Genomic DNA, 12,283 nt, shown 5'->3' with positions numbered 1-12,283 from the left:
TACTTGGATATTGGCCGATGCCGATTATGTTAAAAAATGCCAAAAATCGGCCGATTAATCGGTCGACCTCTAAATAAAAGTAATGTAACCTGATTACTTTGAGTTACTTCTGATTACTTTGAAAAGGCAAATGAAGCCAAGAGAGTGTCAACTATGCGTTTCTGCCTGGGGCGTTTTTAGGATCTTGAAACATTGTGCCCATAAACTTCATATCTTCACATACATTACATTTATTCATTTAGCTGACGCTTTTATCCAAAGCGATTTACAATTGCTATACATGTCAGAGGTTGCACGCCTCTGGAGCAACTAGGGGTTAAGTGTCTTGCTCAGGGACACAATGGTGGATGTGTCACAGTGGGAATCGAACCAGAACACCAAAGCATCTTATCTATGCGCCATCACCACCCCTCCATTAACCCACCCCAAAGTGAAGTCTTTAAGGCAGTAAAGCAACAGTAAACATTGTCTGCTTATGCAGCACAACATAAGGCACAATTTTGATGTTGCTATATTCAATCTCATGTGTGTAATTATAATAATACAATAACAAAACATTATGAGCAGGGGGGCTTGGGCGTACTCCCCCAGAAAAATGTAAGTATTAAAGACTTAATTTCCTGCATTCTCGTGTTTTTCTGCACCAATTTCTGCCTTCTCTACATCAATTTATGGTGGAAATTATTTATGTAAAGGGACACAAAATTCAGGTAGCAGCAGGTGGCTGTATCTTTGTTTCACTGGTTGCTTCAATGACTTGAAGGCTGGCAATTCTGCCTTCAGATGTTATGACTGATTACTCGTTTGATCGTCCTTGTTGCTGAATTGTGGTGAATATTTAAGAACATTTTGATATTTTATGACCTTGTAACTGATTATTTATTCCCATCTTAAATGTGCAATTGTACTACTGCCTGCCTCGGCCACGACACTCTTGGAAAAATAGTTTTTCTGGTTTAATAAAGGTATAATAAAACAATTTAAAATCTAAAAGTGTAATACAATATAATGCAGAACAGCTCTCAGCCTTCAGACATGTTTCTCTGTAGATCAACTTTTAATTTCATGACTGCTGAATCAACACACATGCAGGCCTGACTGATTGAGGCAACCTCTTTAAATGTGCATGTGGCATCTTTTTACCTCATCAATAATAAATTAAATAATTTTAATTCAGTTATAAACTTCTGGACTTTAACAGCTCCTGTGTTTCAGCAGGTTTTCTGCTCATGTTCAAAGTTCTGCACATTCAGAATCTAACTGGGTTCTCATTTCCAGAACAAAGAATATTTTGAGAGGTCAATCAATCATCATAAACTTTGAAATCAATCCGCGGTCCACCTGCGTGCCGCACCGTGTGGAAGGGATCCATACCACGGATTCTGCAACCTGTTGCACCTCTACTATCCATGGTGGGGATTTAATTCTTGCATGTTTTGTTGTGCAGGATCACAGCCCCTATGTGTCCAATCAGAGCTATCAGAGTCAAAATGTCTAGACCAGGTAACTTGATGAGTTTTTTTTTTTTAAGTAGCCCATTACAATATTCCTGTAAATGCAGTGAAGAAGCTGATTATCTGTGATTTAGCTATTTCTACAATTATTTTCCTTTTTAAATCTCCATGAAGGTGTTTATAAGATCACTTTAAAATATCACTTTTGCTGCCCAGCCAACGTTTGTTACCTGTGCCTTTTATTATGGAGATGTAGCCGACCAAACCGCTTGCTTTGCAGTAGAACAGGCTGCCAATACAATCTGATTATTCCTGAAGCATCTAAATAATCTTCACAACGCAAAGAATTATTGTGGCAGCAACACAAGCAACTTGTTGTTAAAGCAGGTAAACCTGCAATTAAAGCAGCAACGCACAGAGGAAGCTGTGTGTCAACAGCCCAACAGAACTATTTTATCCACTATATTCTCTCTCTCTCTCTCTCTCTCTCTCTCTCTCTCTCTCTCTCTCTCTCTCTCTCTCTCTCTCTGTGCATCTGAAAAATAAAATAACAGCTGGTAGCTGCTGAGTGAAAGATTAGTTTCAACAGCGACATTATGGACTCACTGTCGGACATCGCTTTAAAACAGATAGTAACCGATGTGTATTAAAGAAAAGAAACAGGCTGATGTCCAAAGTGATGCTCTGTTCAACAACAGGACACTTTTAATATATCTCAATCAATGCAGTGATTGTCTGACATAGATCTTACAGTGTGTAGTCTTCATTTGCTCTGCAGAGACTAAAGACGCTTTTAATGCGCCGTTAATGGAAAGTGAAAGTGAAAGTGTTTCACTTGCCAACTTGTTAAAGAGCGACGCAGGCTGCTTTCCAGCAGGCCACCAGTGGCGTGGTGTGCGCTCGCTAGATTTCACTTGTATTAGTAGAACACTAAAGCCTTAAGCTGAAAAGATATTTGCCTGATTTTCTAAATGTTTTCATCCGCCCAGCTCTGTCACTTTGGCAAGCGCCCGACCAGCGCTTTACTGTGTGACTGCGCGCACAGCCTGGATGAGCTCATTCAGGTTAATGAAGCAAAATGCAGATTACAGACAGGTGAAGTTATGAAAGGTATGAATGGAAAATGTAGCGAAATTCAGAGTAGGCCTACATTAGATGTACCCACCCCTGCTGCAGACATCATCACTGCTGCCTTCAGCTAGAAGTAACAGCAGCACAAAAGAAGAAGCTGCACCGGCCTCGAGCTACTTTTTTCTCCCTCAACATTTCTATACATTTTGTCCGCGACTGATGTGGACTGTGTGAGTGATTGACTGGTCACTCAGTAAAAAACGCCTCCAATATGAGCCAGCTCCGAAATCGCCTGAGCCAGGAAGGCAATGCGAAATAAAACTTTACATTAGGAAAGAGGGGGGGGACAAAACATTGAGTTTGAAATGAAATATGTAAAGTGCCTCCTCTGCCTATCAGGTGATCAACCTCACCACAAATCCACACGTTAATTTCAGCGCCTCTGATAAAGTGCAGCTCACAGCTGCTTCAGGTGGAGCAGAGAGGACAGACACAGAGCTACAGCTGGATCATCTTAATCTCCCTAATTTGCAGGAGAATAAATAATAACAATAATCTCTCGCGCACATAACGTTAATTAAATGAGTAAAGTTCAATATTCGGCCTTTTGTTGTTTGATTTTTAAAAACCCTTCTGAGATCCGGGGCTTTTCAAAAAACATCTGGGGCTATAGGGCTAACGACGCCGCTGCATTACAGTAATCAATGTATTTAAGCGTTTAACTATGTGTTTAATATGTTCTTATTTATTTGCATAATGAAGGCTCTGGACTTTGACAGACTCAGAAACTCAAAACGCAAGATAATTACAGCGTTTACTATGTCTACAGGGATAACACAAGACAACACCAGTTTAAACAGATACAGGGCTATGGCAGACAGGAAAAGGCTAAAAACTCCACGGTAATTTTACATTTATTGCACAGCATGTTTTGGGCATCACCCCCTAAAACCCTGTTAATTTGACCACAGAATCATTATAGATAGGATTGTTCATGTTAGGGGTGGGCGATATGGCAAAAATATCATATCACGATTTAGTTAATTCAGGATCACGATTCATTTTCCTGTTGGTTTTTAAGATTATTTTGCAAGTAATTGGTTTAAAAGAGAAAAATAACACAAATTTATTAATCATATATAGCCTAATGATTCATTTAAACAACAAAGAACTGATTCATTTTGTTCTTATAACATTTTAAAGACTTTATGATACATTTTTTGATTTAATTTTCCCATGAAAGAATGTGCTGTTTGCTATATTTAAAAGCACAAAGACAGGGAGGGACTTGTTGCAGATATTGATTGGTGTTTTCAGTAGCCAATAGCACTGAATGTGCGTTCTGCCCCCCAGCCTGTCGGTGAGTAAACTCTAGGAATGCAGGACCGAGGTGGTTTTCTTGCCGGATTTGACTCTTTGCACCCCGGGACTGACTCATCTAATAAAGGACAGCTAGCAGCATGGCTAATCAAGCTAACTAGCTACTGATACAGTTAGCGGTTTACATTGTTTTCCACAAGATTTCAAGAGACTATGGTGGGTGGACCTCGGACCATCTCGGGGGGTCCGGGGCATGCCCCCCAGGTAGAAAATTTGGACATTAAAGTTAAATGCAAAATTAAGAGGCTATCTATAACTTTAACTATAACTTTAATAACTTTGCACTCTTCTAAACATTGTTGTGCTCTTGTAATCTATTTGATCATAAACCCATTGTATAGCTATAAATGGTGATGAAGCAGCAACAAATGTCAACAAATGTATTTAATGTTTTTACAGCAACCCCAAATCAAAGAATAGAAAATAGAACATTTTATTGTTGTTGTTTTTACTTTTAATGGACACACATCGTAATATGTTTTATACTTTCTGCGAATATGATATTATCCAATTAATGTGAATTACATACTGTATAGACACCTTATTTTGAAAAACGGACGTTGTCACGTGTGTATCCTCACGCTAAATTCATCAAATCCGACCCAGTTTGATAAATTATGTTGTATGCGGTTGTCTGTCACGTAACATGAAGACTTCACAGCCTCTCTTCAGGTTGGACTCTCATACTGCAACACTGGTCTTTGTAAAGAGAGAAACTGGCAGGAGTCGCTAACCTGCCTGTCAGCTCGTGCTGGTCCGTTGCAGTACCATAAAGGCTATCATACGTGTGCACTTAATCGCCTTCTCACAAACGAGTGACAGAAACAGACCATTAAGGTTACTGTAGTTACTTCAAAAGAAAGGCGGTTGTCTGAAGTCGGATGCCAAAGTGTGTGAGCGTGCAAGCTTACAGCAGTGCGGAGCAGCTACCACAAACACAACGTTAGAAATGTTATTTTGAGGTGTAAAAATATTTTTGGTTCAGACTATGGCGGCGCAAATTAGACTGTGGAGGGCCGCCATAGTCTCGTTAATTAATGGGAAACACTGGTTTTAGCAAAACATAAGTAAATGTATCTGTTCATCAAGAAACTCTGTAAATCACCTCGGTACTATATTCCCCGTTGGTCTCTGTGTTCGGTCCTGTTCCTGCCATGTTCACTGGGAGGCTGCTGAGCGCAGTTTTTTTTGACTGCTAGTTCGGCTCCGGTTCTGGGGTGCTGCTCTCTGACGTTATCCTGGCCTGAAAACCACCATTGCTTGGCTAGAAGTGTCACGTTAAACACAATACACTCACCAGGTGCTACGAGCTCACATTCAGGGCTGAGACAGATGATTACTAGGCTAACAGACACTTTCTGTTCCTCAGCAACCTCCGTAAATCCCAGAGAGTTGAGGCAGAGCAGCCGGGGGGCACTGGGAACTTTAATGTTAATTTTATGAGGCCCAACAGTTACAGTGTTTCCTTTGTAGACAGCAGAGGACGCAGGCAGCGATGCAGCTGACTTGCGATGTTGAGAGAGCTGTCAACTGCGTGTATGAACCATAGAACTAAAACTGACTGTGCACAGTAGCATGATAGTAAAGATCTCTCTGAAAAGGCAGATCATGGAGACATTTTAATCGTTCACAATCAAGTATCATAATATCACCCACCCCTATCTTCAGGTAAAACACAGACATAAACATAGAACATGTTTTTCATTATTCTCCACAGACATCCAGCAGCTGCTGGTGAGTAAAAAAGAGGTTCCCCCTGAGCAGCAGCAGTGGAGCCCCAGGCTGGACCAGGAGGACCCACCAGAGCCGTCGCACATTAAAGAAGAACAGGAGGAGCTCTGGACCAGTCAGGAGGGAGAGCAGCTTCCAGGACTGGAGGAGGCTGATATCACCAAGTTCCCAAGTAAGTTACTGTAGTGAATGGGTCTTCCTCTGTGTTGTTGTCCTCTTTCGTAATATTGCATAAATGTTGCCAATATGTGGGTCAATAAGCTGTAGACTGAAGAAGCTGTGTACCTGAGTCTCAGGGAAAATGCTGATAACTCTAAATTGAACATTACGAAGCAAACAGTGCCTGTCTCTAATTTAAGCACAAAATCACAATATATTCCACATGCTTTGCAGTAATGTTAGTTTACCTGTGCAAGTCTCAGAATTCCTCTAACAGAATGACCTCCAAGATCCACATCAGTCTGGTTTTAAGATTGGCCACTCTATTGAAACTGCTCTTCTGTCTGTAACAGAAGCCCTAAGGTCAGCTAAAGCTGCAGCCCAGTCCTCAGTTCTTATCCTGCTTGACTTATCAGCTGCCTTTGACTAGGGATGGGGATCGTTAATTTTTATAAATACAGCTAAATGTTGTTTCTAGATCAGCAATATTAATGTTTACAACAGCAATGTTACTCAATAAATTTATCTGACTTCACAGAAGTGAGTGACGTTTAGAAAGAATAACATCAGTCTGTATCAGTCCCTCCTCTTCTCTCGCTGGCTGCAGGTAATGTTACCAGGTTGAAGGAGGAGCGGCAAACCAGGCCTGGTTTGTCTCCGCCAGCAGCTGAGTTTTTAAGACTACAGACCAATCTGTGCTCCAGACAGACAGCTTGTTTAGCTTGTTTTTAACATTTGGCTAATGCCAAGCTAGCGTTAGCCGTGCTTGTATAAAACATACAGGATGAGATATTGAGGACAGAGATGATTACATTAACCATTAAAATATGTTTAACATTACCTTACAGACAGGTGTATTGATAGAAGAAGTATTTTTACTTGGTTTTATTGCACGTACTTACAGTAACGAGCGTAGCTGTCATCAACTAACGTTACAGTTGTTTGGAGCTAACTTCACCATAACGTTATTCCACCGCGATGGCGCACCCTCTCGCTCTGCTGCCACTGTGTGTGTGTGCGCGTATGTGTGTGCACACGTGTGTGTGTAGGAGTATGTAGGAGCCCACAGAGGCAGACTGCAGCCTGATGATTTTCTTATCCATTGCATTTCAAATTAAATCAGATTTGACGCTTGAGACATAACGTCACATCATAGGACCCTGAAGTCTCGATAGCAGTATCGATAAGCTCGAACCTTGTTGATTTTCGGGTTTTGAGAAATTTTGGAAATTTTGGGTGTCGATCCCCATCCCTATCTTTGACACAGTCAATCACAGGATGTTGCTATCCACACTCTTATCAATGGGCATCTCGGGCAAAGCACTCCTGTGGTTTGAATCCGACCTCTCTAGGCGTTCATACAATTTTTTGTGGCAAGGACAATTATCTTCCTCCCACTGCATCTCCACAGGGGTGCCCCAGGGCTCAGTGCTAGGGCCCCTTCTCTTCTCAATTGGCTTCTCTTACCACTGCTATGCAGACGATACGCAACTCTACGTATCTTTCCCGCTAGATGTCCTTTTCAGACCATGTTGCCGCTTTGCTCTATACAACATAAGAAAAATAAGGCCCTACCTTACACAGTTTGCCACCCGAGATCTGGTACAGGCCATGATTATCTCTCACCTCGACTACTGCAATGCCCTCCTAGTGGGTCTTCCAGCTTGTTCAGTGAACCCCCTATAAATGGTTCAGAACTCAGCAGCATGTCTGGGTTTTGCTCAGCCCCAAAGGACTCATGTCACTCCATTACTCAGTGACCTCCACTGGCTACCCGTGGCCTGGAAGTAACATTAATTATCTGCATTTCTTTACTACCTTCTCCTCCAGTGTTGAGAGCATCAGGTAAAAGCTTAGGCTAAGCTGGTGTACGGCTCTGTCCTGGATCCATACTGCACATCCTGATAGTTAAATAATAATTCACTTTTCAGATGAGTTTGAAAAACTTGTTAGTTAGGAAAGGAAGGATGGTGGTGACCATGGAGCAGCTGATGTTAGTTAAGCAAATTAGGGATACAGATTAGTTCTTTTATGCTAATAAGGAGACATTTCTTTTGGATTTCAAAGTACAATTGAAATGCTTGGTAATTATACAGAAGGAAGGTTCACATGTTGCCTATTTTTTACAATACGTTCTACTAATAAATGTCAAAAGCTGTAAATTTAGACACTAAAGGCAAACATGAATAAACTTATTTAAAATGATTCTGATCTTATATCAAGAGGGTTTTTCCTACTATAAAGCAGTAAGGCACGAAACAGCTCGGGGGCTGTGCCATGAATGTAAAAGCATTGTGGAGAGCATCAAAACAAAGATGGCTTTTCCCAGATCTGATGATTATAGATCCTCCCCAGAAGACTTCTTTAGCAAGTTTAGCTTTTTGGTTGTTGTTTATTTATAATCTGCTCTAGCTTTTCCAACGTTTTGTACAGATATGGAAAATAATAATGGTCCACAATTACACAAAATTATATATAAATTTATTTATTGGAAAACACAGTTTTTTGGGAGTAGGACCCCCATACACACCCACCCCCCTTTGTTTGTTATGCTACATTCAGATATTGGGGTGATGAGACCAATGTAATCATTGTGGTGAATAAAATTTAAACAATTCAATAAGAAAATATTACAAATTGAAAAAATATAAAGTAATTTGATGTATCATGAAAATACTATATATTCACATCCATGTGCAACTATTTATGAGGACAACTGACAATAAATGTAGGCTATTGCAACAGTAGGATGTGCTAACAGGCTATTATAGTTCTACTTAAGAGGGACAAATCAAAATAAATGCATTGTTCCAATACTTGTATTGTGAATTGTCCCCTATTAAGTAGGTGATAACTTGACAGCCTCCATATGCTGCTGAACACATGGTATAAGTGGGTCTGATGAGGCTACTCTCACGTGGGCCATGCGCCTCCTTGTTTAGAAAGTCTGACTAAATATTTATTTAACGACAAAAAACAGGTTGTTTTAGGGGGGGAGAGCCTCCCCTCCCAAAACAAGGGTAGGAGAAACACTGAAATGTGCAATGTTTCTCCCCATCTTTAGTGGTATCAGTGGTTTAAGTGTTAACAGGAAATTAAAGGTTATTAAAAATGTGCCTGTATTTCATTATTCTCCACAGACGTCCAGCAGCTGCTGGTGAGTAAAGAAGAGGTTCCCCCTGAGCAGCAGCAGTGGAGCCCCAGGCTGGACCAGGAGGACCCACCAGAGCTGCCACACATTAAAGGCGAACAGGAGGAGCGCTGGAATAGTCAGGAGGGAGAGCAGCTTCCAGGACTGGAGGAGGCTGATATCACCAAGTTCCCATTCACTCCTGTCCCTGTGAAGAGTGAAGAAGATGATGAAGAGAAACCTCAGTCCTCACAGCTTCATCAAAGCCAAACTGAAGAGGACATCGATGCAGAGCATTTGAAAACAGAAACAGATGGAGAGGACTGTGGAGGACCAGAACCAGCCAGGAACTTTAATCAAGATAGTCCTTTACAACTATATACTCATGACAACACTTCACTCTCCCCAGGACCTGAGACTGATGATAGTTGTGATTGGGAGGAGACCAGGGAACCTCAGCCAGGTTTAAACCCTCTGCAAAACAATGAAGTACCTGTAAGTGATCAGGAATGTAACACTGGAGGAACATCAGTTAGCTCCTCTGAATGTGTTGCAAGATTTGGTAACAAGGGACATCTGCAGAACCACAATGGAACCCAAACAGGTGTGAAACCATTTAGTTGCTCAGTTTGTGGTAAAAGATTCAAAGAAAAGGGACATCTGAGATTACACTCTACAGTCCACACAGGGGAGAAACCATTTAGCTGTTCAGTTTGTGGTAAAAGATTCACACAAAAGGGACATCTGAGATTACACTCTACAGTCCACACAGGGGAGAAACCATTTAGCTGCTCAGTTTGTGGTAAAAGATTCAAAGAAAAGGGACATCTAAGACGACACTCTTTACTCCACACGGGAGAAACCATTTAGTTCCAGTGTTTGTGGTAAAATATTTACTCGGCTCCACAGTGTCAAAAGATACGCAAACGGTAAAAAATTAAGCTGCTTCTTGAACGTTGATCGGCTAAAAGCGGTGTTCAGCCTCATTTTCCTTAAAAGTCAAAAATTTCAAAATTTAGGGCTGCACGATTAATCTAATTGCAGAATTTTCAGAAAAGGGGAGTCCAAGTGCTGGAGGATGAAGTGAAGGGCCATGTTTACTCCATCATCCACAGACCTGTTGGCTCTGTAGGCGAACTGCAAGGGGTCCAGGAGTGGGTCTGTAATGGATTTTAGGTGGGACAACACAAGGCGTTCAAAGGACTTCATAACCACAGAGGTCAGGGCGACTGGTCTGTAGTCGTTTAGTCCTGTGGTCCTTGGTTTCTTGGGGACAGGGATGATGGTGGAGGTTTTGAAGTAGGATGGCATTTGGCATGTCTCGTCTCCAGTGAGGTGTTAAAAATGTCTGTGAACACCGGAGACAGCTGATCAGCACAGTGCTTCAGGGTGGATGGGGAGACAGAGTCGGGCCCAGCTGCTTTGCGGGGTTTCTGCCTCCTGAAAAGATCGCTGACTTCCCTCTCTGTGATGGGGAGGGGAGGGGAGGGGGTGGAGCTGACCAGCTCTGAGGAGGGGGGGGGAGAAGTTGCTGGTGAGTAAAGAAGAGGTTCCCCCTGAGCAGCAGCAGTGGAGCCCCAGGCTGGACCAGGAGGACCCACCAGAGCCGCCACACATTAAAGAGGAACAGGAGGAACTCTGGACCAGTCAGGAGGGAGAGCAGCTTCCAGGACTGGAGGAGGCTGATATCACCAAGTTCACATTCACTCCTGTCTCTGTGAAGAATGAAGAAGATGATGAAGAGAAACCTCAGTCCTCACAGCTTCATCAAAGCCAAACTGAAGAGAACAGAGATGCAGAGCATTTGAAAACAGAAGATGATGGAGAGGACTGTGGAGGACCAGAACCATCCAGGAACTTTAACCCGGATAGTCCTTTACAGCCAGATACTCATGGCAAGACTTTACTCTTCCCAGGACAGAGTCCGGCCCAGCTGCTTTGCAGGGTTTCTGCCTCCTGAAAAGACCGTTGACTTCCCTCTCTGTGATGGAGAGAGGAGGGGAGGGGGTGAAGCTGACCAGCTCTGAGGAGGGGGGCGAAGAAGTGGTGGACTGAGGCTGAAGCTGAGTGGAGAAGTCACGGGGGATGGTGTCTGACTGATTCTCAAAGCGGAGGTAGAACTGGTTCAGCTCATTTGCCAGGCGAGAATCGTTATGGAGTGGGGGACTTTGGGTTTATAGTTTGTGATCTGTCTGAACCCCCTCCAGACAGAAGTGGCGTTGTTTGCAGAGAACTGGTTCTTTAGTCTCTCTGCGTACATTTGTTTATCTTCTCACACCTCCTTGCTAAACCTGTACTTTAACGCCCTGCACCCGGCCCTGTCAGCACTCCTAAATGCCTCCTCCTTTTCCAACCTTAGCTGTCTGAGTTTAGCTGTGAACCAGGGTTTGTCATTGTTATAACTCACTCTGGTCCGTGTTGGAATGCAGCTGTCCTCACAGAAGCTAATGTAGGACGTCACAGCCTCTGTAAACTCATCCAGATTGTTGGTAGCCTTCTTGAAAACATCCCAGTCACTGCAGTCCAAACATGCCTGGAGGTCCTCAATAGCTTTACTAGTCCACTTCTTTGATGTCCTCACTACAGTTTTACAGAGCTTTAGTTTTTGCCTGTAAGCAGGAATCAGATGGACCGTGACGTGGTCAGTGACCCAGTGGAGCGCGTGTGACGGCGTGATAGGCACTGCTAACTGTGGTGTAGCAGTGATCCAAAGTGTTCCCCTCTCTGGTTGGACACTTGGAAACTGTCTCTATTTTGGGAGTTCTTGGCTGAGATTTCCTTTGTTAAAGTCACCGAGAACAATAACAAGTGAGTGCGGGTTTGTCTGCTTCACACACAGTATCCGGTTGGCCAGCATACTCTGTGCGTCCTGAACGTTGGCATGCGGCGAGATGTAAACACCGACCAGGGTGAATGAAGCAAACTTCTTATTTGTAAATGTACCTGCTTTGCACCTGCCTCAACTTCTCTTCTTCCTGCACTCACTCACAGAACTCGTCATTTTTCTGGATATTTCCACCTGTGATCCTTTTTCACGGCAGCAGGCGCACGGCAGGCCAGCTTGTTAATTACGTAGCTTATCAATGTCATCGTCCATCCCGGTGTTTCATTGTTGACATCATCCAATGCCAGATTTGTAGGAATCACCTAACTCTAATTTGAATACATTTATTTACTCTGCTTGTCTGTATGTTTCTTTTTTTGACGTTGTGATATAGGTCTTAAATTTCATAAAGTGGTCTTTTAAATTTGACAAGGTGAACCCTGCAGAAACCCTGTCTATTGTGCTACTTTATATTTACACAGAGCGGACAAAGAAAAATAAGGAAGTTGAACCTGCTAAGTTTTGAAAATATGT

At 42.6% G+C, this 12,283-nt stretch overlaps 1 protein-coding gene across 1 annotated transcript in view; it reads left to right on the top strand.

Annotated features, from left to right (window-relative positions):
- Positions 1 to 12,283, top strand: part of LOC119907215 (zinc finger protein 135-like) — a 33,613-nt gene that overhangs the window by 12,423 nt on the left and 8,907 nt on the right. Inside the window, exons 4-5 of the mRNA XM_038724920.1 lie at positions 5,787 to 5,808; positions 8,936 to 9,529. Coding sequence (XP_038580848.1) covers positions 5,787 to 5,808; positions 8,936 to 9,529 — 616 coding nt within the window. The remainder of the gene's footprint in view (positions 1 to 5,786; positions 5,809 to 8,935; positions 9,530 to 12,283) is intronic.

This window comes from Micropterus salmoides, unplaced genomic scaffold (assembly GCF_014851395.1).
Source record: "Micropterus salmoides isolate LMB-PRFRI ecotype aquatic unplaced genomic scaffold, ASM1485139v1 Ms_hic_scaffold_17, whole genome shotgun sequence".
Lineage (NCBI taxonomy): Eukaryota > Metazoa > Chordata > Actinopteri > Centrarchiformes > Centrarchidae > Micropterus > Micropterus salmoides.
This window is presented reverse-complemented; position numbering and strand designations above follow the sequence as displayed.